Source organism: Nannobrachium achirus (genome assembly GCF_963921795.1).
Source record: "Nannobrachium achirus genome assembly, chromosome: 15".
Classification (NCBI taxonomy): domain Eukaryota; kingdom Metazoa; phylum Chordata; class Actinopteri; order Myctophiformes; family Myctophidae; genus Nannobrachium; species Nannobrachium achirus.
Window position 1 is genome coordinate 23,956,311 of NC_137822.1, and position 24,069 is coordinate 23,980,379.

General features: G+C 42.8%; 1 protein-coding gene across 1 annotated transcript in view; it reads right to left on the reverse strand.

The window, feature by feature from the left end:
* Positions 1-6,759: 6,759 nt before the first annotated feature.
* The window catches only part of LOC308299502 (A-kinase anchor protein 2-like), a gene marked incomplete at its 3' end in the record, with an annotated part of 75,917 nt that continues 58,607 nt past the window's right edge, over positions 6,760-24,069 (reverse strand). The window contains exons 4-11 of the mRNA XM_080743283.1: positions 18,388-18,588; positions 17,330-17,707; positions 15,926-16,024; positions 15,391-15,492; positions 14,216-14,602; positions 12,907-13,957; positions 10,663-10,841; positions 6,760-6,897 (exon numbers count right to left, since the gene is read on the reverse strand). Of these exons, the coding sequence (XP_080599409.1) occupies positions 6,760-6,897; positions 10,663-10,841; positions 12,907-13,957; positions 14,216-14,602; positions 15,391-15,492; positions 15,926-16,024; positions 17,330-17,707; positions 18,388-18,588 (2,535 nt within the window). The remainder of the gene's footprint in view (positions 6,898-10,662; positions 10,842-12,906; positions 13,958-14,215; positions 14,603-15,390; positions 15,493-15,925; positions 16,025-17,329; positions 17,708-18,387; positions 18,589-24,069) is intronic.

Genomic DNA, 24,069 nt, shown 5'->3' on the forward strand with positions numbered 1-24,069 from the left:
CCCCAACCCACCCCACCCACCCCTATATACACAAGCGCAAGTGACATTTGAAATGTTTATTTATGTCCACATAAGCAGAAGTACAAGAATGTACAAAGGACATAAACAATATCATTGCAGTAAGCACTGGCGCCTAACTCTGTCCCCACTAGGGGGAGCACAAAGCTAGGAGACATTTGGCGCCGCATAGCGGCGCCGCGAAAAATTGTATATTTCCGGTTATAAGGTCGGCCAAAATGTGTATTTTTGGGTATAAAGTCAACTAAAACAGGTTTCCTTTATTAAGTCATTTTCGGGTGTCTTTGGGGCTTCAGGGGAGGACCTGGATATGTTGCTTGGTGCGCACCTTTTTTTAAAATAGGCCTATAAACATGACCAGGGCTCTGACATGACCAAATAAATAGAACACTAGGTCTACAATGCAAGCCTTTCAGTGCTGCACATTAAATAGACACGACCCATCCTGACTGATTGACACACAGCTGACAGGTCTCAAAGGATGATTGGACAAATTATCATTCACTCGGCACTCCACCAGCTAGGGCCTAGCCTAGGCAGCTACTCAGCACCTAAACCCATTACCGTAATACTTGTTGCGGCTGCGCAGATGCATTCCACCGCCGAACGTCATTACCGTATTACCAAGTGTGGTCGCGCAGACAGATTTTTTTTTCTTTTTTTTTTTCCTCTTCCTTCATGGGCCCCTGTGTGTGTGGGCCCTGGTGCGGCTGTACCAGCTGCACCTCCATATTTACGCCACTGACTGTATACTGTACTCTACTGTACCTAACTGTACTGTACTGTACATATTCTGTGTTCTATATCTATGAATTCTATGTGTTCTGAATTGTGTGTGTGTGTGTGTGGGGGGGGGGGGGTGCCTGTGTGTGTGTGTGTGTGTGTGTGTGTGTGTGTGTGTGTGTGTGTGTGTGTATTGCAGTTGGTGCTCAGGGCAGGCTAGACTCAACAGCACCTCTCTGGTCACCCAGGGTACTCAGGCTACACCAGAGGCTACATACAGACAGACACACATACACACACGGCCACGCTATGGAGACGGTGTGACCACCGCTCAAAAATGGAAATACTCCAGTAAAGCCCCTTTGGTAGGGCGTTCCACATTTTAGTGGTATAGCAGTAGAACGAATTTGATCTTTATTTGAGTCGAATCTGGGTTGAACTTGATCTGTGGAGTTGCCTCTGATGTTGTAATTGTGGACATCCTTGACCTTTTGGAAGGTATGGGTATCTTTGTGGTGTACTGTAGTGTATCTTGTACACCAGGCCCATTGCAAGATGCTGTACTCTGTCATCTATTCTGAGCCACCCCACTCTTAACTGGTGAGTAGCGGTGAGTCTGATATGAAAGGTTAAGTAGGACCCTAATTAGTTTGTTTTGGGCTGTTTGGAGCCTTGTTTTTAGGGCCTTTGAGGCTCCATAGATAGTCCTAGTTCCTTGGTTGATTTTTTTTTATTACTTAGTTGTCATTCTTTCACTGGAAAGATTTGCCTCTTGGATGCAACAAGTGAGTAATTTCGTTTTTCGTGTTATTACATTGTCACCCACTTTGATTGTGAAGTGATCGAACTTGCTAAGGTTATGATTTGATCCAAAGAGGAGGGATTCTGTTTTACCCAGGTGTATTGAAAGTTTGTTGTCGTTGAGCCAGGTGCAGATCTTATTTAGTCAGAGCTAAGGTCGTTTTTCGAACTGCAATATCTCACTCACTGTCCGAGACAAGGAGAGCAGAGTCATCTACGAACAGAAACAGGTTGCATTCACAAGCAGATGCCATGTCGTTTACATATATTAGGAACAATAGAGGCTGATTTACGATGTCAATGCGCTCTGGAGGTCCAGCAAGACCATGCCACAATATTTGCCCAAGTCCATTTCACGTTTGATGCGGTCGTTCAAATAGAGGAGGCATGTGTCAGTGGAATGGGATTCTCTGAAGCCAGAATGCCAGATTGGAACTCGTAAATCAGTTTATTTTCTTCAGGATACCTTGCAACCTGTTCATAGACTATTTTTTCCATAACTTTTGAGATGGAACTAAAAATGTAACTTAAGTACAGTACTTAAAAGACGACTTCACCACTTTTCAAGCTATGTTCATATTGGTCCCCACTAATGTTCAAGATAAAATAGCACAATTTCCTTCTACTCTGTCTGTATCTCTATGGAGAGTTCTATTAGCTAGGATTCCCCATCGCTGATGTCACTGGCAGACGGGTTTCTGAACTGCCTACAGCTCTCCTATGAGACACTGACAGAGTAGATTGTTTTTGCTATTTTATCATGAACATTAGTGAGAACCATTTATATGAAGATAGGTTGAAAAGTGGTGAAGTCGCCCTTTAAGTAAATGTACTTTCCACCACTGTCTACCACCACAGAGTAAAGTGTACAATCATAAGGGGTCATACTGTAGCTATACATGCAAATATGTGTGTGCAAGATCAACACTGAAGATGTTACTGTGTACAATCATAAGGGGTCATATAGCTATACAAGCAAATAAAACTCGGAAACCACAGTTACAAGTTTTGTTTTTAATGAGAAAATATCCATAATATATATTTATATAATATAGTGGGTGTATAAGTGTGAGACTTAACATTGTGCTATAAAATAACAGACCAGAATATGAGCATACAAGTGGTTAACATAGGAAATAAAGCTTATAGTAAGATTGCTTCATCACACAAAAAAAAGAAAGAAAAAAAAGGACATGAAATTAAACAAAATAAAATAAAATACTGGCTGTGCTTTGGTGCCGAGTGGCTCCACCCCTCCAGAGCTGTCAGGTGTAGCAAAACAAGCCTACTCATGATAAATAATCTCCCCAGGGTTATGTCATAGAACAGAACCATAGAAATAATAATAATCTTAACCCCCAAAAATGTAATTCTTTGTTGCGTGCATGTTGTTCAGAATTCAGCATTTCAGAAGCAGAGGCATGTAGTGAATACAGAAAATAGGAACAAGAAACCGACAATAAGTTCCCCATCACTTGGCAGATTCATTTTTCACAATTGTAGCAATTCAATGTTGTGCCTACTGTAAGCATGGCATTGAAAAGTAGGCCGTTGTAAAACTAAAACAATTACAAATAATCTGTCATTTGTCCTAAAACACTTGTCCTGCATGTTCCCTTCAAACACATCCCCCAAATAAAAATAAATATCATCTGCATGTCCTAAAATTTTTCAAACGTGTTCACACATTTTTCAATAGAACATTTTCTCATACCACAGAGTATAAATTAGTCTTTAATGTTCTGGTCACACAGATTGGTACACGTTGTCAGCTTGTAGTTATTCTTATGTGCGACTTTCTTTTACGACTCACGACAAACTACAAATCAGGCATAAGGGCGAAGTAACAACATCCACACCTCATTCACGTCTTTTCATCTAGGGCTGCGAGTATCCATTATCTTCTTAGCCATTATTCGATTGATTACTTTTCATATTAATTGAATAATTGAAAGAATAAAAATCTTTCAGTCTGTCATTGTGTTCTTCATCTCATATCTCATATGAGCAGCTCCATGTTCACATATATCCTCATAGAACAACTGTTTGTTTCTGATTAAATAACTGCCACTGCAAAATAAGTCACTTAGTCTCATGAAGGAACATTAGCCCTTTAAATACTTTTGAGATAATATATTATTCAATATATTTCCAAAGAAAAGACTAATCTTGAGGGAAGAAGACATATGAAAACTGTGACTACTCACTCAATGCTCTTTTATTTTTATTTTTTATATTTATCCATGACTTGGAAGTTGGAACCATGCACAACACTGTGATTTTATGAACCTGCTACTATTCTTTATGCAATGTATTGGTATTCCTTCCTCTCTGACCCTGTTCTATTCTCTTTTCCCCATTTTAACTCTTCCCTTATCAACCTCGAGAGCTCGCACAAAGAAGAATGTCACCCACTCTTTTACAATGCAACATTGTGTTGTGGCAATAAAGACTGATTGATTGTAGTGTTGTTCGAGGGGAAATGGACGTGTCATGTAGCCGCTTGGTTGGTTTTGGCCCCAGAATAGGGAAGCCAGGGTTCAAGTGGTTAAGAGAGTTTGGATTGATAGCTGGTCACATCATCAGACTTGCGAAATATCTGACTGTCTCTCCCTATTGGTTTAGTCTCTCAATAGGCCACAACAACATTAAGGTACCAAACTTCAACACCCATGAGAATCAGTAGAGGAACGACAGAAGAGATTCAATGAATAAAGTGGTTTAAACATCATCTTAACATCTAATTAATCGCCCATGTATGACAAACCCCATTGGCTAGAAGAATGTATACAATTTCATTCAAAATAATTTGCAGTGTTGACACGCAATACATACACGACTTGTGCGTGCACTCGTACGCACAAGCGCACACACTCACACAGACACACATATTTTTTATTTGACTTAAGGTTCATTTATACTTTGATCCATGACTGTGTTGTACACTGAAGTATAAATTAGCGTTTATATAACAGAAGTTTGAGTTTCATTTTAGTCTCATGGTGAATATATATAATAAATCTATAATTATAATATAATAATCTGCTTCGCCTTAACTTATTGTTTGGGCACAGCGATGTCAAAGGTCACATCAAAATTGGCATAAAACCGACTGTGTATCTCTAAAGTCCACGCTGTTCATTTAACTCTTGAGTCAAATGAAGGATTTTACATTAGTGGAGAATTCTAAGCTTTTCCACCGAAACCAGCCCATCATCAACATGAACCTTTGACCACAGCTCTTGGTTTCCTAAAGTGTTATGAACGGTTACAAAAGTATACAATTTCATGCAAAGTAACTTAGAAATATTATTCTTAAATAGTTTTAGAAAGAGGTTTGAATACTTCCATCACACTGGTTTAAAAAAAGGAAAAGAAATTATATATAATATATTTCTCATTCAACCTTCTCCACGGCTAATATGATCTATTAGATATAATGCAGTTGCCCCAATGAATTTCTAGCATTCATATTCATAGATCAAATACACATCCTACCTCATAGTTCAGTATATTACAAATAGCAACTGACTAACACAAAAAGCACAAGTCAATGAAGCGACATCGCCAGTAAAATAGATAGATAAAAAGATAAAATAAACGATTTTCTTTTTTTCAGAATACAAAATCTTCCTACCCGATACTTTAATTGATAGACTCATACATTGCAGTGACTCCCAACATGACCCGCGGTGCTTCTTACACTCTCTATTGCGATTTAGAGAAGAAAAGGTCACTCAAAGAGTGAAGTTTTGTGTCCATAAACTATCTATCAACTGTGGTCATACCAGATATTCACTTTACTCTAAGCCTACAGAGACTGCCGTGACGGAAGTACAGGAGAAGATAAAATATTACATGTCATGCATTCAAAAACAGTGACATAATCTCTAGAAGAGATTACAGACATACTGTTAAGTGTAGAGAGAACTTGCAACTGCAGTTCAATACCGTCAATGTGATCGATCTGAGGTTGGCTTTTAACAAATCATCTCCCCACTTTTACAGTTAATATTTTGAACGGATGAGATGGAAGATGGGTTTTCATCGACTAACCCTGAACAGACATTTCGCGCAGATAGGCACACATTAATATCATACAACATGTTTAATTTTAGGCATTTAGCTGGCACTCTCTTAAATCAGAGTGCCTTATATTGCGCGAGCAGGTCAGGATTCAGTGTCTTGCTCAAGGCCACTTCAACAGAACACACGGCGGCAGGGATTTAAACCTGGACAGCTGCTCTTAGACTCTCAGAGCATGTGATACTGATGACTAAAGTATGTTGGGAGATATAGCCAGAATCCAGAATAAAATGACTTTGTGGGCCTTATATAGGACATAGTTTTGCACACACAAAAATTTCCCTGGAAGCCATTATTTTTAATAGGTCCTCAAGAGTTCATAGCCAGGGACACGTCTACTGATTGTCTTTGCTCAGATAATGTCCTTTCTAAAAAAACATTCTGTTGAAGTGATTTATTGTGGTGGGTAAACCCACGTCTCTGTTCTCCTTTCTGTCATACACAGGCTTTTGGTTTGTAGAATCACTAACCAATTAAAATGTTTCCTCTCCATAAAAAAAAACAATCACTTCATCTTTTGCATTGTGTTTCTGATGGAAGGCTAAATCCATCCCCATACTGTAATGTAAAACACTGGAAAAACAGGATTAACTTTAAATCAAGAAATCACACCTGGTCCTTAAATCCTTAAAGTTGAGCTCCTACTTCATGGATCGCAATGTGTGAGATATCCAAAGATACATCCAAGAATTGTAGTTTATACCAGCTGTCTCCAATGTAAAAAGCACTGCAGAAGGCTCTAAAACCGCCACATAATGATCTTTGTACTGCATCTCTTGCGTTGCCTTTTTCTCAAGTCATATGAGATTATTTAGTGTCAGTTTCCACTGGGACCAACACCATTCCACATCATAACACACCAAACCATTAGCCACGCCCTCAAAACCTCTAGTCAGCCAATCACAAGTCGTTACATCTCCAGGATGGGTGCCCCATTGGTCAAGCCAGTGGGTCATGTGATCATCGGAATACTATAAGTAAAATAAATACTGCTGGTCGTCCTGATTCTTTCAACTTTCTCCTTCCTCCCTTCCTTCTCCACTTCCTCCTCCAAAAGGAGCAATTCACTCCTTTTCCTCCACTCTTCTTCCCTTCCTCCTCTCTTCCTTCTGTCCTTCAAAAAGGAGCGCTTTACTCCTCTTCCTCCTCTTCCTCTTCCTCTTCTTCTTCCTCCTCCTCCTGCTTGCCCTCCTCGTTGGCATAGATGCCAGCCTCCCACTTCAGTGCCATGTTGCTCTTCCTCCTGGTGACGCGAGTGGCCTCCAGGACCTGCCAATCACAGGAGAACCAGACAATTAGAGGAAGTCGACATTCATGGCAGAAAGCTGTGTAACACAGTAGAGTCCTCAGTGTCATTTTTTACTCCTTTTGCAACTCGGCGAGTGTACAAATGTACCGGGTTCATTTGGTTACATTTGCACGCTCTCTGAGTTAAATGAACACTGAGGATTTTGCAGTGTATGTGGTTAACCTGTCATAACATCTTCCAAGGTGGAAACAGCAAAACAAACCACGTGCATTCAGTTTCAAACACTTTGGGTGCGCTTCATTATGCTTCTGTAGTAATCAAAGATCACGTTTAACAAGACAACCTACCTAGAGGTGTACAGAGCTGAGCTGGACAGATTGATGTACAGTATATGAACACAGACAGAGTCATTAAAATAGCCCTGTACTCACTTTACACAGCCCAACTAATAGGGCATAGCAATGGGTGTTGCTTAAGGGTGCCAAAAAAAAATGTTTTTGAGGCACTAGTAAACCACGCCAACTGCTATGCCCTATACTGTGCCCACATATTAGAACCTTATAAATCAAGCGCACCTCAAGTATTTGACAAAAACAATGTGCCCTCCCCCCCTCCCACACACACACAAAAGGTTCATGCTTGAACATCAAATAATTGTCTCCCCATCATCCACCAGGACCTACAAATGAAGGTACACACACACACACACACACACACACACACACACACACACACACACACACACACACACACACACACACACACACACACACACACACACACACACACACACACACTTTCGGGTAAGGAGAGTGGGTGGGGGTGGCTGGTCTGTGTTTTTAATGATAATATCTTGTTGTTTGTTTCATAGTACGGTACTATGTTTTAATGGTAAAATGTTGCAGTCATGGTGATGCGTGTGCAATGCTCAGTACTAGATAATAATAGATATCGCTCATTTTCAGGGTTTTCAGTGATTACGCTAGAGCAGTGGTTCTCAAGGTGGATTCCAGGGACTCTGTGAGTTCCTTTAGGGGGGTCTAAATTGACCCATACAAGTCTGTAACTCTGACAGTGTACAAATGGAACCAAATGAACCCCTAACGGGTTCATTTGGTTAAATTTGTACACTGTCAGAGTTAAGAGGAGACCTTGAAATTTGAAAGTTTGAGAAACACTGCACTAGAGGCCGCTCTTCACCAATGTATGAATAGGTTGGTAAGAGAGCCGGAAATGTATGCATGCATGCATGCCTGTGTGTGTGTGTGTGTGTGTGTGTGTGTGTGTGTGTGTGTGTGTGTGTGTGTGTGTGTGTGTGTGTGTGTGTGTGTGTGTGTGTGTGCGTGTGTAAACATGCTGACTTGTAGGGTCAAAGGTCATAAAATGCATGGATAAGCACATGCAGTATCAACACCACAGAACAAAACAATAAAGCAGACCTGTGCAAATGTATCCATGTGTTTAAGGGTGTTTAAACGTGCACGTTTGTATGTTTATATATTTATATATATTATACTGTATACATCACTATCTGCCAAAGTCATAGTTGACTTCTTAGGAAATCATGAGGGGAAAAAAACTAATTTTGCCCAAGTCATGTTTATCTGCCTTTGTTTACTTCAAAAGTTCTGCCTAACTCTACTCTCCTAACACCACTGATTGACCCTGCCTTAATGCCTATGTATGAACTCATGCCTATCAGAATGCTTGCTGCATTTAAACATAATTTCTGTATGAGTCAAAAAGTTGACTTAAAATGACTTCAGCAGATCTTTTTTTTTTATGTAACAACTTAAGCACTCTGATATGCTGATAGGACACAGCACTGTAGGCAATAAGGCACGATGAAGCAGCAGTTTTAGGAGAGTACAGTTAGGCAGAAATGTCAATTCGCCGCAGGTGTTGATGAGGGATACAGGTGTACAGGTGTGCAGCAGGTACAGGTGTGTGACACAGGACAGCTACCTCAATGGTTACCTCGTTAGCCAGCAACCTACGGGCATACTGAGCGACCAGCAGGAGAGAGTCAACAGTACACACAGTCAACACGTGTGATGGTATCAGGTATCAACAACAACAACAACAACAACAACAACAAAAACCTCTGAGGCCGGACTCACACATGTGCGTCACGCATCGAATCTTATCGTCTGAGAATGGCCACTGGGGGCGCCGTACTAATTCATTGTCAATGCAAGGTTGTTTGTTTTTTTGTCTCAAGCTCAACCGCAGCCTGTCTTTTGGCCAAGAGACACGGCAACGACAAAACACCAAACAACCTTCCATTGACAATGCATTAGTACGGCGCCCCCAGTGGCCATTCTCAGCCGATACGGAGAAGATGTTTCACGCAAATGTCTGTACGGCGCCTGAGGCTTACTACACACACTACTCCTTGTCCTAGGGGAATGAGGGGGAGAGTGGAATCCAATTCATTCACTATGGAAGTCACATGGTTCATGCCTCTTGGCTTAAAGCGAGGATGCCCTACCCCAAGAGGCTTGCTAGAGGCATGAAACCATGTGACTTCCATAGGGAATTAATTGGATTCCCACTCTTCCCCTATAGAACAAGGAAAGGCTATATCTCACTCTTTAGTGTGAATGCAGCCTGAGGAAATGTACCACAGTTGAAAATTAAATTTGCTTCAAGTATTGAAGCAAAGTAAAATAAATAGCTCTATAGTAGGGATGCACCGATATATCGGCCAAAAATCGGTATCGGCCGATGTTTGCCGTTATCTGTCAATATAGGTATCGGCAAATAAAGCTGACATTAACCGATGGCAGTAGCCGATATTTATCTGTTGTTGATAAGCATACATTCTGCGCTGGCTATGTTGGTGTGTTGGTTATTTGCAGCCTACCAAGAGACTAGTATTTTAATGATAACAAAACAATGAATATTTATTAAAAAAAATGAATTTTCTTATTCTTTAAAAATGAGTTTTCAATGCCAATAAATAGGAAAGGATAACATATTAAAATGTTAGTTCCATTGATCCAAGCTGGAACACAATCTGACCATCTGACCATTTAGCCGTGTTAAATGGTCAGATGGGGTGGGCTGCGAACACTTTCCAGATTCCCAATAGTGAGCCCTGATCCAGGAAAGGTACTTAAGTACAGTTCTGCTCCACAGATTGTCATGACAATAGTCCTTTATTACACCTTCACCCAGTTTCATTGAGGAACAAAAAGTCAGCTGGCATCATAAACTGGCAGAGGAGGAGAAGTTTGATTGTGAGAAAATCAAAAAATACTATTTTACTTTCACTTTCACATCCCTGTTAAGACTTTAAGACTGGGAAACCCCTGCACTGTGAAATCCCCTGTGTTACTGCAACTCTGAGATTGGGCAAATGGACCCAAATGGACCTGTAATATTGAGTTCCCACTTTTAATACAGTTGGTAACCTTTAATACCTAGTAACCTTTGCATTAGTACGATACACCTATTCATAACGAAGTGATCTAACTGTAAAGAGCAAAACATAAATACACATTCTACTGTGTCTTTTTGGTTGTCATTGAAGAGGAAAGAGATAATTGTCCATTTGTCCACTTGCACACTCTCTGAGTTAAATTGACACTCAAGACATTAGAGGAGATAGGCTCCTGCCCTAAGGGCCACATGGTCCATATTTGTCTCCGCAAGATCAACATTTCTCTCCTCTCTCTCTCTCTCTTTCTAACTACATCTTCCTCCCCTTACTCTCTCTCTCTATCCTTCTGTCTCTTTTCCTTTCATTCCCTCCGCCAGATGTCCACAATGGAAATACTTACGCTGTTGTCCTCCATGTTCTCCTTCTTCTTCACCTTGTGTGTCTCATAGTCCTCCATCAGGGTCTGCATGAAGTTCTTGGGTCGCGAGCCGCTGGAGTCCTCGCTACCGGCGTCCGACAGCGCCCCCTCCGAGGTGGAGGGGGAGACGGGCGGTGCGGGCCGAACCTTCTCGATCTTCCCTGGAGGTCACAGAGAACATGCACACTGGAGTCACCTTTTAGTTGTTAATAGGCCTGTCACTATTATCACTTAATCGTCTAATTGCAATTATTTGACATAATCACAATTATTTTGACACAGTCGTCATAATCGTTTCCATAGATAAATCTTCATATATTTTCAAACGTTTCCAGAAATAGTGGAAATAGATGAGACGCGTTATGAGCTTGTGTGCTTGTGTTGTGTGTGCTTGTGAGCTTGTGTGTGCTTGTGAGCTTGTGTGAGCTTAGCTAATGTTCTTTTTAGAGTATAAAGTTGTCAAATGTCAGATGTCATTTCTTTGTATATTTAGTTTATGTGTCATGTGCAATTTCAAAGCCTGCAAGCCAAACAGAAATGTAATTGTCAACAAATTAAATCGTTAATCGCAATTTATTTGAGTGAAAATGAATCGTCATATAAAATGTCATAATCGTGACAGCCCCAGTTGTTAAGAAAAAAATGTAAACTGTAAAAGCCCATTCGGTTATTGCTTTAAGTGTCTTCATTTATTAAACAGTGAATGGTAGAGAAAAGAAGAGGGGGCAAAAATAGTACAGTATAAATCGAAAAAAGTATTTCACATCTAACATATAATTTTCAAAATGTCTGAGTGTCTGTCTGTCTGAAACAGCGTTTCTCCTCAGTGGCTGGAGCAATTGATCTGAAATCGCATCACCATTAGCATATGAACACACCTGACATAACTGTGAAGCCCGTTTGTCACTTTCACAAATCATATGCTGTATATTAGCATTTTTATGGTGTATCTACTATCTATTCTGCATCTAGCATGAGGCATATCTATTCTGCATCTAGCATGAGGCAACATGTTTAACCAGCTCTGTGTGTGTGTGTGTGTGTGTGTGTGTGTGTGTGTGTGTGTGTGTGTGTGTGTGTGTGTGTGTGTGTGTGTGTGTGTGTGTGTGTGTGTGTGCAGGCAGGCGGGTGTGTGTGCAGGCGGGTGGGCGGGCGGGCAGGGGGGGGGGACAGTATCTCTGTAGCCATTAAACGAAACGGGTATTTCTTACATTGATGCTCCTACATATTATCATGCAAGCACCAGTTAAAGTTACTTTCCATCCCTCATATACTGTGTGCACAGTGCCATCCCATAACCCACACACTGCACATCATTTCGGAGCTCATATCTTTGAACGGGTAAGGGCTAGGTATGCTTCAAAATATACAAAACAACTGCCAGAAATATATATTTCAAAACACACGCGCACACGCACACGCACACGCGCACACACACACACACACACACACACACACACACACACACACACACACACACACACACACACACACAGGCGCTAACATTCGTATGTATATTTCTTTAACACATAATGGAAGCTTCTTTATTCTGTGGATGGCTGCTTAATTACAGAATTGAAGCTTAATTACTTAAGTTATTTCTGGTGTCTATTGGGAGATGGACCCCAGTCCCCTGAGCTGTCCTGCTTATCTAGGCCTAGGGGGTGTGATGCATACTGCAGTGAGCATCGGTATCTAACCACTTGAACCCTAGCGCTCGCTGGGAAACATTTGCCAGAAATAGACTTGCAACGCATTGTTGTGTGAGCTTATCAGTCATCTATTTCTGGCAAAGAGATTCGGTGTTGAGGGTTAGAGCAGTCCGTTTTTGTAAGTATAGTGTTTAAACAGTTAACCCATTAAAACAGGGAAAGCATCTGTGTCATTTGGCTACTCAAAAATAGCAGATATACTGTACAAGGCCACAGCATGTCACTTGGTGCCGTGCTGCGAGCTTGCAGACCTGTTATTTTTGAACATTTTGAAAAATAGTTACAATCTGTGCAAATCTTTGAATATATATAACCCTAACCCTATATTTTTAAAGCAAACATTGTAACTAAAATCTTTGCTTCTGGGGATCCCTGGAACAAATGGGGGTCCTTGACATGAAAAAGTTTGAGAACCACTGACATAGAAACATGTGTTTTTCAGGAAACTGTTAGGAGCCAGAAGACATTTGTCGAATATGGTCTTAATGTGTAACTACTGTTAGAAGAAACTCACCTGGTGCTGTCCTGGCCGTCAGGGTGAGCCGTGCCGGCAGGCTGTTGCTCTTCATCTTATCCGCTGCTGACATGGAGTTTGGCCGCATGGCCCCCGTCGTCGGCCGCGCCGGTGCCCCCATGCTGTGACGGACGGTGATGACGGGCTGCACCAGCCTCTGCTTCTTAAGCTCCTCCTCCCTCTGCTGCGCCGCTCGGATCTCCTCCTCGATCATGGACAGGGTGCGCTGCTTCCTGGAGCGCAGGCGGAACGGCCCGCTGGCGGCGCCCTCCGCCACCTCGGGGCCGCGCGTCGGCGCCGCCGTGCTGCGCAGCTCGGCCGCCTCCGAGTACTTGCTGAAGTAGCTGAACTCCGGCTGCTCCGGACCCGGGGGAGACGGGGGCCGGTAGACGGGAGTCGGCCTGGTAACGGGGGCCACCGGCTCCGGGGCCGGGGCTGGGGCCGGGGTGGAGGCGGCGAGCGCCCTGGCGTAAGAGGACTGGATCTTGATCCGGGGTCCCCCGTCTCTGGGTCTCTGTGGAAAGGAGATGGCCTGGGCCTGGGGAGGGGACGGAGACGGAGACGGGTTCTGGTGCTGACGCTGCTGCTCTGCCGACCCGGGAGACCCCTGCTCCTCCTGCAGAGAGACCGAGGCCGAGGAGCCTTCCCGGGGAGGTTCTGGAACCTCCGTCTGTCTGTCCGGCTGAGGGGAGGGGTGCGGTGGAACCGGACTGGAGGACGACGTGGGGGAGGAAAAGGCGGGCGCCGGGCTAACGGACAGAGGTGAGGTCTCGGCAGCGGGCTGGATGGGAGAGGGAGCAGAGGCGGCATCCGGGTGCCAGTGGTCGTCCCCCCCGTTCTGCGCTGCCAAGGCGTTCTGGATGGCGTCGTGCACCAGGAGGCCGGCGTGGTACTCCAGGGCCTCCTCCGCGGGACTGCTGCTGCTGTTGCGCCCGTTGACCGGCGTGGCGGGCTGAGGGGTGGGGGGCGACACGGGGGTGAGGGGCAGCGGGGTGGGGGGCAGAGAGGCTCCGCTGTCTGAGATGTTGTCCAGGCTGAAGATGGTGGTGTCCTGAGAGGTGGGGTGCAAAGGTTAATGAAACTAATCCATTTAATCGATTATGAAAAATACATCTATTTTAATAAAATATTTGAGTTTTTTTAAACAACATCAAAGATTGTGAACATACTGTAGCTGATCTACAGGCTCACAAGCTATAGCTCTACATCACATTTGTATGACTAAGTAAATAATAGGGTTTAAGAATCAAACAATTTTATATATTGTTGGAAAAAAAAAAAAGAAGATGATCGATAGTTGCAGGTTTACCTGAGATCGGAGAGACAGTTCGTCCAGTCCCGAGTCAGACTCCTCCGGGTGGAAGGAAGCGTACGACTGGCTCCTCCCTTCCTCCTCGTCGCGCAGGATGGTCATCACGGCGCGTGCGCACGTGAACTCCCCTCCGATGCCCTCGTCCTCGCCGGCCTCGGCCAGGAGCTCCCCTGGGCCCTGGCCGGGCCTGGCGGCGGCGGGGCCGCCGTGTTTGGAGAAGGGCTTGGCAGAGTAGATCTGAGGAGTCACGTCTCTCTTTGAAGAGCCGGCCAGGAGGAACTGCTTCCTGGCAGCCATGAAGTCGATCTGTTCATCCATGATGTCCTCCTTCCTGGTCAGCTCGGGGTCGAAGGTCACTGCTGTCGGGTGTCCTGGCAGCTGGGCCTGTGATTGGTTAGATATTGGAGGGGGAAAGAGTGAATAATTAATTAACACAAATGCCATGAACGCAGGGGCGAAATTAGATCTTATTCTGCATGGGTTTTCAGATCAAAAGGGCCCTGTACTGCCGTGAGGGGGGCCCATAGATTAGGAGATTAGAGACCCCTGATATATTGGAAATGACAAAATACATATCGTCGTTGTCGGGTGTAAACGTCGTATCTCCTAGTTTCAAATTTGTATGTTCTTTCGCAAGGCAAAGCCCTGCTTCATCGTACAAGGCTGTCGCACAAAAGTAGTGAAAACAGCAGATCTACAAGCAAGATCTGCTGTTTTCACTAGTTTTAAATCATTTTTAAAATGAAAAATGCAAAACGAACGGTTTTGGACATACAATGTTTTCACCCGACAACGACGATATAATAGCCTATGAATTTATAATACCGTCCCCAGTAGGGGGGCCCTTGGGTTTATTAAACCCATCAACCCTATACAAATTGCGCTTGTGCCATGAAGCCGACAGTGAACGACAGTACCACCCCACCCGCACCCCACTCTGCACAGTTAAATCAGCACATTATCTACTATCCTCTGTGTTAATCACACTCCAAGAGTGCAGAGAAATGAACACTGAGGATTTTACTGTGTGCTTAGATATCAAATTTGATGTGTTTTATTATATTATGCTTTTGGGGCAAATGAAACAAGTATTGGATCTCTGTGTGCTATAAACATTCTTTAAGTGTGTGTGTGTGTGTGTGTGTGTGTGTGTGTGTGTGTGTGTGTGTTACCTGTGAAAATGTGTAGGGCTGGCTCTGTTTTTGTTGCTTTCTTTCCTGGTATTTTCTGTGGGATTCAAGCTTTTCTGGATCCAGCTGATCTTCCAAAGGGACCTTCAATCAATCAATCAATCAATCAATCAATCAATCAATCAATCAATCAATCAATCAATCAATCTATCGAACTATAGAACTATTCATCTATATATCTACAGTATCTATCTATCATATCAGTAAAACTAAAAAATTATAAATAATTCATCTCAATAAAAAGAACATTACAAAGCGTCACTGTCCGGCAGAAACCTCGCATCTCCAAGTTTCAAATGTGTACGTTCTTTCGTAAAGTAAAGCCCTACTTCGTCACACAAGACTGTCCCACAAGACTAATGAAAATAGCAGATCTACAAGCAACGCCTCGGCGTTGTGTGCTTGTAGATCGTCTATTTTCACTAGTTTAAATATTTATTTTAATGATAAATACAAAACGAACGGTTTTGGACATACAAGGTTTTCCACCCGACAACAACGAGGAAAAGCTCCCTACCTCCTGAGGTGGGTTCCACCAGCGCTGGGCTCCCACTGGGTTCTTCTTAACTGCTTGGTCTTTGATGAGCTCCTGACGTTCACGTTCCAACTCATGAACCTGCGGGGAGGAGGGGACATAAACACGTTATCTCCCGGTTCCATGCGGTTTATCACAGCTATAATAACTATGTACCTGGATCAGATGTCAAAACCCTATATTTTGTGATCCAGGATAATCAGATAATCCAGTCAAAAGTAGAATTACTTCTCACGAATTAAACCCATTAAGACTTGGAACCACTTTAACTATTATTTTAGGCTTTAACTATAAAAGAAATAGCAGTTATACAAGCTCGCAGCCACACCCTGTGAGCTTGTAGATCTGCTTTTTTTGTTGTTGAGCGGTGTGGAACAGCGCTCCCTATGGATAGGTTTGTGTGTCTCATGCATGCCCTGTCTCTTGGAGCCTTACCTGTACTTGGTCTCTTGCCCTGTCTCATCCAGCATAAATAGCTGCAAGATGCAGTGACAATGGGTGACCAGAAGAGGGCACTGTTGCACAGCCTAGCCACACCAGTACTGTAAACTACTGACAGACTGGAACAGATTGAGAAGGGCACTGTTGTGCAGACTATACACAAGCACACACACACGCACAGGTTATAGCTGCTCAGATTCACCGCTCCACTTCAAACCAAGGTTTGATTTTTTTTTTTTTTATCATGACATTTTTCGCAAATCTTTGAAATCTCTGAAATATTTGCTTCTTTGGTCCCTGGAACAACATATTTTGAGATGTGGGTCCGGTCTGCAGCCAAATACATGTACTTTTCGGGGTTTCTTGACAAGAACAAGTTTGAGAACCACCGATCTAAACAGGGGCATAGTTCCGCCGATTTAAAATGACTCCAATACGGAACTAAAACGTCCTATTATTGGCAGCTAGTTGCGCTGTTTTCCCCCCCGGCCGATCGCAAAAAGAATTGTTCTCCATTGGACCCCATTCATTTTCCCCTTTCGTTTTCTAACCTTAATTAAAATTTTCATAAATACTTTATGGTTCCTATCGCTAGTAAAAATTGCCTTTCAATCACTATTATATGCGTTTTGTGAAAATAAGGTCCCATTTATGTTAAAATTGATGATAAAGTTGCGGGGGGCGTGGCCAACTAAACTAATACCAGCCGGCTGTGTTCTTCTTCGTGTGCTGTATTTCGGGAGGCTCCGACCACATTCTCCCATGTATCCCTGCGGTTGCACGTGACCGTTGGCAGCCAATAGCATCCTCTGGTGCCTTTACAATCTATGATGGCAACATCCATGCCAAGGACCCATATTGTGTCATTTGCGCTGCATAGAAACCAATGGCTTCACTTTGTCCATATCTTTTATACAGTCTATGGATCTAAATGATAAACAGTACCTCCTCGGATGGCCTTCTCCTCCTCACCCGGACCTCCTGCTCCTCTCCGGGGGTGAAGAGCTTGGCGGGCCTCCTCTCCTCCTGGAAGGCCCTCAGTTGGAAGCGTGCGCCGTCGCCCCGCCCCGTGTCCTCCTGCGGCGCGTGGCCATTGGTCCTTAGGGCGCCGTCTTCTTCCTGGCCGAGGAACGTGGTTTGTCTCTGGCCCTCCACGGTGATCGGTGGAGAGCTGGCGAGAGGAGAGGAGGCAGAGACGTGGACGGAAGGGGAGGTTCCGTCGACGCTGATGATGCCTTTGTTTGGCATCTCTGAGGGGGAGGAGCTTCCATTAGTGGGTGTGTCTGAGGCCGCGTCCAGCACCTGGTCCAGGTAGCGGATCTCCTGGGAATGATAACGGGAATACAGAAGCTCATCATAATGCATTGCGACGCAGCGTGATATTGTAGATCTGCTCATTTCTGGCGAAGAAGGTTTAGTCAGGAACACCCCCGTCAAAGTAGGTTTAACCATTTATTGCATAAATGGGATACAGTTAATATGCGTTCGGAGATGTTCCCTGGATTTTGTGCATGCTTTTTGAGCATGCTAAGCATAGTCAGGGAATGCTAAGCAAGACCCCCCATAGGGATACAATAGCAGAACAATAGCAATACATTGACATGTAACTTAGTCAGTCAAAATCACAGGTATTTGAGCTTAGCCAGACTGATCGCGCAAAGGTGGAGGCTAGTTTGGAGGAGGCAGCTAGCAGCAAATGTTCCGAAGGTTCGGAAACCAAGCATAGGTAGAGAAAGCGAGCCGTATTTAAAGGGGCCTTCCCTGCTGAATGCAAGCTTTGATTGGAGTATGACAATGTGACGTAAGGATCAACTGATGTGAGAATGTGGAATGGGAAAAGAGCAGACTCTTGTGTCCTGCATAAACTAACGCTGAAGCTACATTTTGGTGTTGAGGTGAAAAAAAAGGAACATACCAAGTAGGGAGCTCTGGTGAACCCCGGTCACTAAGTATATTGGGTTTATGTGGTTAACCCATTAAACTCCAAAAAAAAACCTGCTCACCTGTGCCACCTCGGTGTCTGGGTTCTCTAGTTTCATTCTGTCGCTGCCGTGTAGGCCATGTTGGATCTGTGGGCTCTCAAACTCCATGGTGGTGGCAGGGCCGTCAGTAATGATGCTCACAGACTCCTGGAAACTGACACTCTTCAGGGCTCGCTCTCTTGGCACCGGGTCACTGACATCTTGGGCCGCATGCCACGCTTTCTGCTCCGCACAGGCACAGTCACAGGCACACGCACACGCGCGCGCGCACACACACACACACACACACACACACACACACACACACACACACACACACACACACACACACACACACACACACACACACACACACACACACACACACACACACAGAGAGAACAAAGGTTTTACAGGTCAGCATCTGACTTTGAACAAGAGCAATGACAGTTCATAGTACGAAAGTGCTTGAGAAATAGCCGATCTACAAGCTCACATGCGTTGCAATGCAACACGTTGTGATGTGATCGGCTATGCATCACATTTTGGTACAACAACGTATAGCATAGGGCTTAAGTGGTTAATCATCAAGAAATGTATATATTATATATATATATATATATATATATATATATATATATATATAGAGAGAGAGAGAGAGAGAGAGAGAGAGAGAGAGAGAGAGAGATACATATGCATACAGTAAATACATACATACACACACACACACACACACACACACACACATATACTGTATATACAGTATATATATTTTATTATCTAAGAAACACGCTTCTTGATTATGCGATTAATCAAAACGGATAGAATAATCGATAAGATAATTGATAGTTGCAGGCAGCCCCATATGAAAGATAAGCCCATAATATGGAGTTGGAAGGTTTCCAGTCAGTTGGAACAGAATAATCATAAGATGAGTGTCCATATGTTGAAAAGATAGATGTTACATACCCTCCTCCTTCTCTTTCTCTCTCTCCCCCTCACATACACACAAATGCAAATCCTTGTCTGTCTGCATTGCAGTACTAGGCCAGTCAAGCCTCTCCTGCAGCAGTGTGAGCAATACCGATTTCCACCACTGGGTGGCACCATTTCACCTGCTACTCGTTCACCACAAACCAGGCCAGAATCTGTGATGAACCCCTATGGTAAAGTAAAGCCAAGCACCAGTGTCAACAGTGTTGACATTTACTGACGTGAATGTGTAATGTGTGTATTTAATTACATTAATGAAAAGTCAGCATTACGTAGTCATTGCAGACCATCTGGTTGTCAGGTTGAAATAACATAAAATGTGACCTTCTTGTCCAAGGGTCTTCAACAGGGGGTCTGAGACCCCTAGGGGGTCCTCAGAGTTATTACAGGGGGTCTTCCAAATCTATGAGTGATAGAAACTTGTTTTTTTATATTAACCACTTGAACCATAGTGTCCATATTCTGAGAACTTTAGCCAGAAATAGCCTATCTACAAGCTCACAACGCCTCTTGCTGCGAGGTGTTGTGAGTTTGTAAATCGGCTATTTTCTGCAAAGAGATTTGGTGTAGAGGGAAAAAAGAGTACATAGTGAAAGGTTAAGTTTAATAAGTATTGACAGTTCAAGTGGTTATATATCTGAAAACACAAATTGACATGAATCCAAAATACACTGATGATTGTAATGTCAAACAATGAAAATATGGATCTATTAATAGGTTGCGGGGGTCCCTGCTTCATCTCTCTCTCAACTAATTGGCCTGAAAACGTTGAAGTTCTAGTCCATTGCAACTATCAGCAAGTATGTTGAATACACTACTTCAAAATTGTATACAACTTAACTACTAGTTACTGCTTGACATGTTTAACCTTTATCTGCCTATACTGGTTCACTATCATCTGCATAAAGATATACTGTAGATACACTACTTGTAATACCATAGTCAGGGCTTTATCAGATACTGTATGCCCAATGATACTACAGTATGCAACTGTTGGTGGACAGCTAATCTACATTGTAGAATATCATGTTTTATTGTGCAAACTATACACGTCATACTCTGTTCCTTTGTGACTTAATACACTTCAGAACAATAAGAACATGTGTGACACTGATTGGTGTCATCTTGTTCTACGCGCTCGCCACTCAAGTGAATCATCACTCACCAGCCGCAATTACAGCAAAAATCTTAATCAGGGACATACACATTCAGAACACTTCACAAACGTTTCTGAATTACACTGGAAGGTTTCAAAAGAAGTAGCTGGTTAAATTACTTGTGAACAGTGGTGGAAAAAGTACACAAATGTAAAAAAGAAAAAGGCAAAAGTATCAATACTGCAATATAGTAACACTCTGTTGAGTATCTAGCTACTTTCAGCCGATGTGGGTGATTAAGTGTCTGAGGACATGTTATGACATTGAGTCATTGGATGAAACATACGACTGGCTAGAATTTACACATGGATGAAGATAGAGAATTATCTGTTTGTGATGACAGACTGCTCTCAAAACACATCTGTTGTGTTATCTCATGTGCCACTTAAAATATAGTGATATGGCTTTTGTTAAGCTACCCAGATAAAGAAGAGAGAAAAAGAAACAGCTGAAGTACTTCAAAGCTACATCATTCTGAAAGTAGTGAACAGGCTTCTGGGAAATGTAGTTCTGTTAGCCGCTTAAAATATGGGAAAGCAGAGCCAGGAGAGAGAGAGAGAGAGAGAGAGAGAGAGAGAGAGAGAGAGAGAGAGAGAGAGAGAGAGAGAGAGAGAGAAGGGGAGGGGAAAAAGAGTTATGGAAAGGAAACATTTGAGGAGGAAGTGAGGATGTATTTTTAGTTTTTACAAACCTCTGCCTTATGTGGCCTACAGTATGACTGAACAGTTTCATTAGGCAGATTTAACCACTTTCAACCTGTCCCTATTTTAGGAATCTCATAAAAATGTTCACCTATAATAACTTTATTATGTCTTTTAAAGTTAGAATATCTACAAGCTCAGAACATATTGCAAGTCAATGCAGTGGCTTTACTGCGATTGTCATGATGATCTCGGTCAAGAAGTATGGGCCACTATTTTTCTACGTATCATATTTCTCATAATTAGGTTGATCTGCATGCATTGTTTTGTTTGTCAGTGAGGGATTTCGCCACTGTTCTGTCTAGAGTCCATTTGTACACCCAGCTCAGAGTTAAAAGAACGCTCAAGATTTCACAGTGTACTAATAGGAAGTGGAACAAAATGGGCTCTAACAATGGCATGGCTTCATGGATGACTTCATCGTGAGTCCATGTTTGAGCACCTTTGTGTCTAACCTTATGCACCTTATGTCTAACCTCATGTACATACAGTACCAGCTTGATTATGCTATGGGTATGTAGATACTAGATAGATAACTCATCAGACCAACATGTTTCTGAAAATAATGTACAACATATGTGAAAAGTGGATGTACTTCTTATGCCTAATGGCAGTGTGCACAAGAAATATGAAGCTGATCGGTCCCCACCCCGGAAATAAGCTCTCAAGCTTTGTTTTGTTTTATCCTTTTGACAGATATGTACAAATAGTTCATTTCTGTCAACAAAAACGTCAATCAATCAATCAATAATGTTTTTCTTCAAATCAATCAATCAATCAATCAATCAATCAATCAATCAATCAATCAATCAATCAATCAATCAATCAATCAATCAATGAACCAAACAAGACTAAAGCTAACTCAGGCTTGTGAAAACAATGGGAACTCAACCCTGCTTCGTCACATTCAAAGGAAACCATCGGTATGTCTGCAAAGGTCACGTGGTAGTTGGTTGGTGGACACCTCAGCGGTCGGAGGGGTCAAACGTGCGACCTTTCGGTTAACGGGACCAGACACTTCGTTTAGTTAGAAGGTACATTTACGGCGGGTCTGTTTACACAATGTGTTGGTGCTTTGTGTGTCTCTGGAGCCATAGACACACATCTCTGTTGACTTTGTGTTTTACTGCTTTCTAGCCTTTCTGTTCCGTTCTGTACAGGTCAAGAGGTGACACGGTTACAGGACCATGACATCACTGCAGGTGATGTGTGTTTTGAGCGTGTGCTCTGTGTGTGCTTTAATGTGTGTGTGTGTGGTTTATTGCATGTGCGCGTGTTGTTTAATGCAGTGGTTCTCAACCTGTGGGTCGGGCCCCTAGGGGGGTCCCCAAATGATTTTGTGGGGTCCCTAGATGATTAACTTAATGTGTAACATTGTTTTCTGTCCCAACAGTAAACAAACCAACATCAAGTTTAAGTATATAGAGGGTATCTGCACGTTTCTAAAGTGACATTTTAATACCTCTAAAATGACAAATTAAACATTGGCCAAATTGTCAAATATTAGAGGCAGAAATTGTGAAAATAGCCGATCTACATGCTCACAATGCCTCGCAACGCCTAAATATTATTATTTTGGGGGTTGCGGTCTGAAAAGGTTGAGAACCACTGGTTTAATGTGCATACAGTATGTGTGTGTGGTTTAACGATGTGCACCTGGTTGTTCACGAGGTTGTGCAAACACAGATATTTTTGTGAATCGCTCTACTTTATTCTAGCATTCATTCTAGCCTCTCTCTCTCTCTCTCTCTCTGTCTCTCTCATAACCCTTCCTTATTCTCTTTCCTCTCTTTCTCTGACACTTTCTCCTTCTCCGTGTCCCTTCCTTTCACTGTTCTCTCCATCTTCCTCTTCTCCCCATGGTCCAACGTTGTCTTCCTTCCATTTTACTTACTCCTCCACCAACTCCCCATTCATTCATCCTTCTTTCTTTCTCCTCTGGGTTCTTCCATCCATTCTTCTTTTCTTCCCTCGTCCCCTTCCTCTACTCCCTCCTTGTGCCTTTTCCACCCTTCCTCGCATCCCCACTCCCCATCGCCACTTCCTGTTTCTGTAGTACCTCACATCCTGTCTGTGGTTTCCTTCTGTTTCTGACTCTTGTTCTCCCCCATATTAGGGTCTGCACGATTACGACATTTTACGTGACGATTAGTTGTCGCTCAAATAATTGCAATTAATGATTTAATTGTGTCTTTTGTCGTTGGCAATTACATTTTGGTTTGGCTTGTAGGCTTTGAAGTTGCATATGGCAGATATGACACATAACCTAAATATACAAAGAAATGACTGACATATTTGACAACTTTATACTTAAAAAAGAACATTGATAGTGGAAATATCGATCTACCGACCGATCTACAATCTATCGACCGATCTACAAGCTCTGCAACACGTTGTGAGCTTGTAGATCTGCTATTTCCACTATTTTTGAAAATGTTTGAAAATATCTGAACATTTTTCAACATGGAAACGATTATGACTATTATGACAAAATGATGGCGATTATGTCGAATAATTGCGATTAGACGATTATGTAATAATTGTGACAGGCCTACTCCCCCATTCTCTCCTCTCCTCTCCTCTCCTCCTCCTCTCCAATAATCTCTTGTTGCACTAATGAAACATTGTGCTCTGGGGCGTCTCGGTGTCCTGCTGACTCAGTCACATGAAAACTGTAAAAACAAACTCCTTTATACTGTACATTACGTTGTAATGCTACCGCTTGAAACCAACCAGGCGCACCAGAAAAGGTGCAGGGAAGGGACGCTGCAAGTTAATGGCCTTGTACGGATGCGCCACACGCACGCGCGAAGATGTTTTTTTTCAAATATTATGTTTCATAAATGTCTCCACTTCTTTTGCCCATTCTCTCT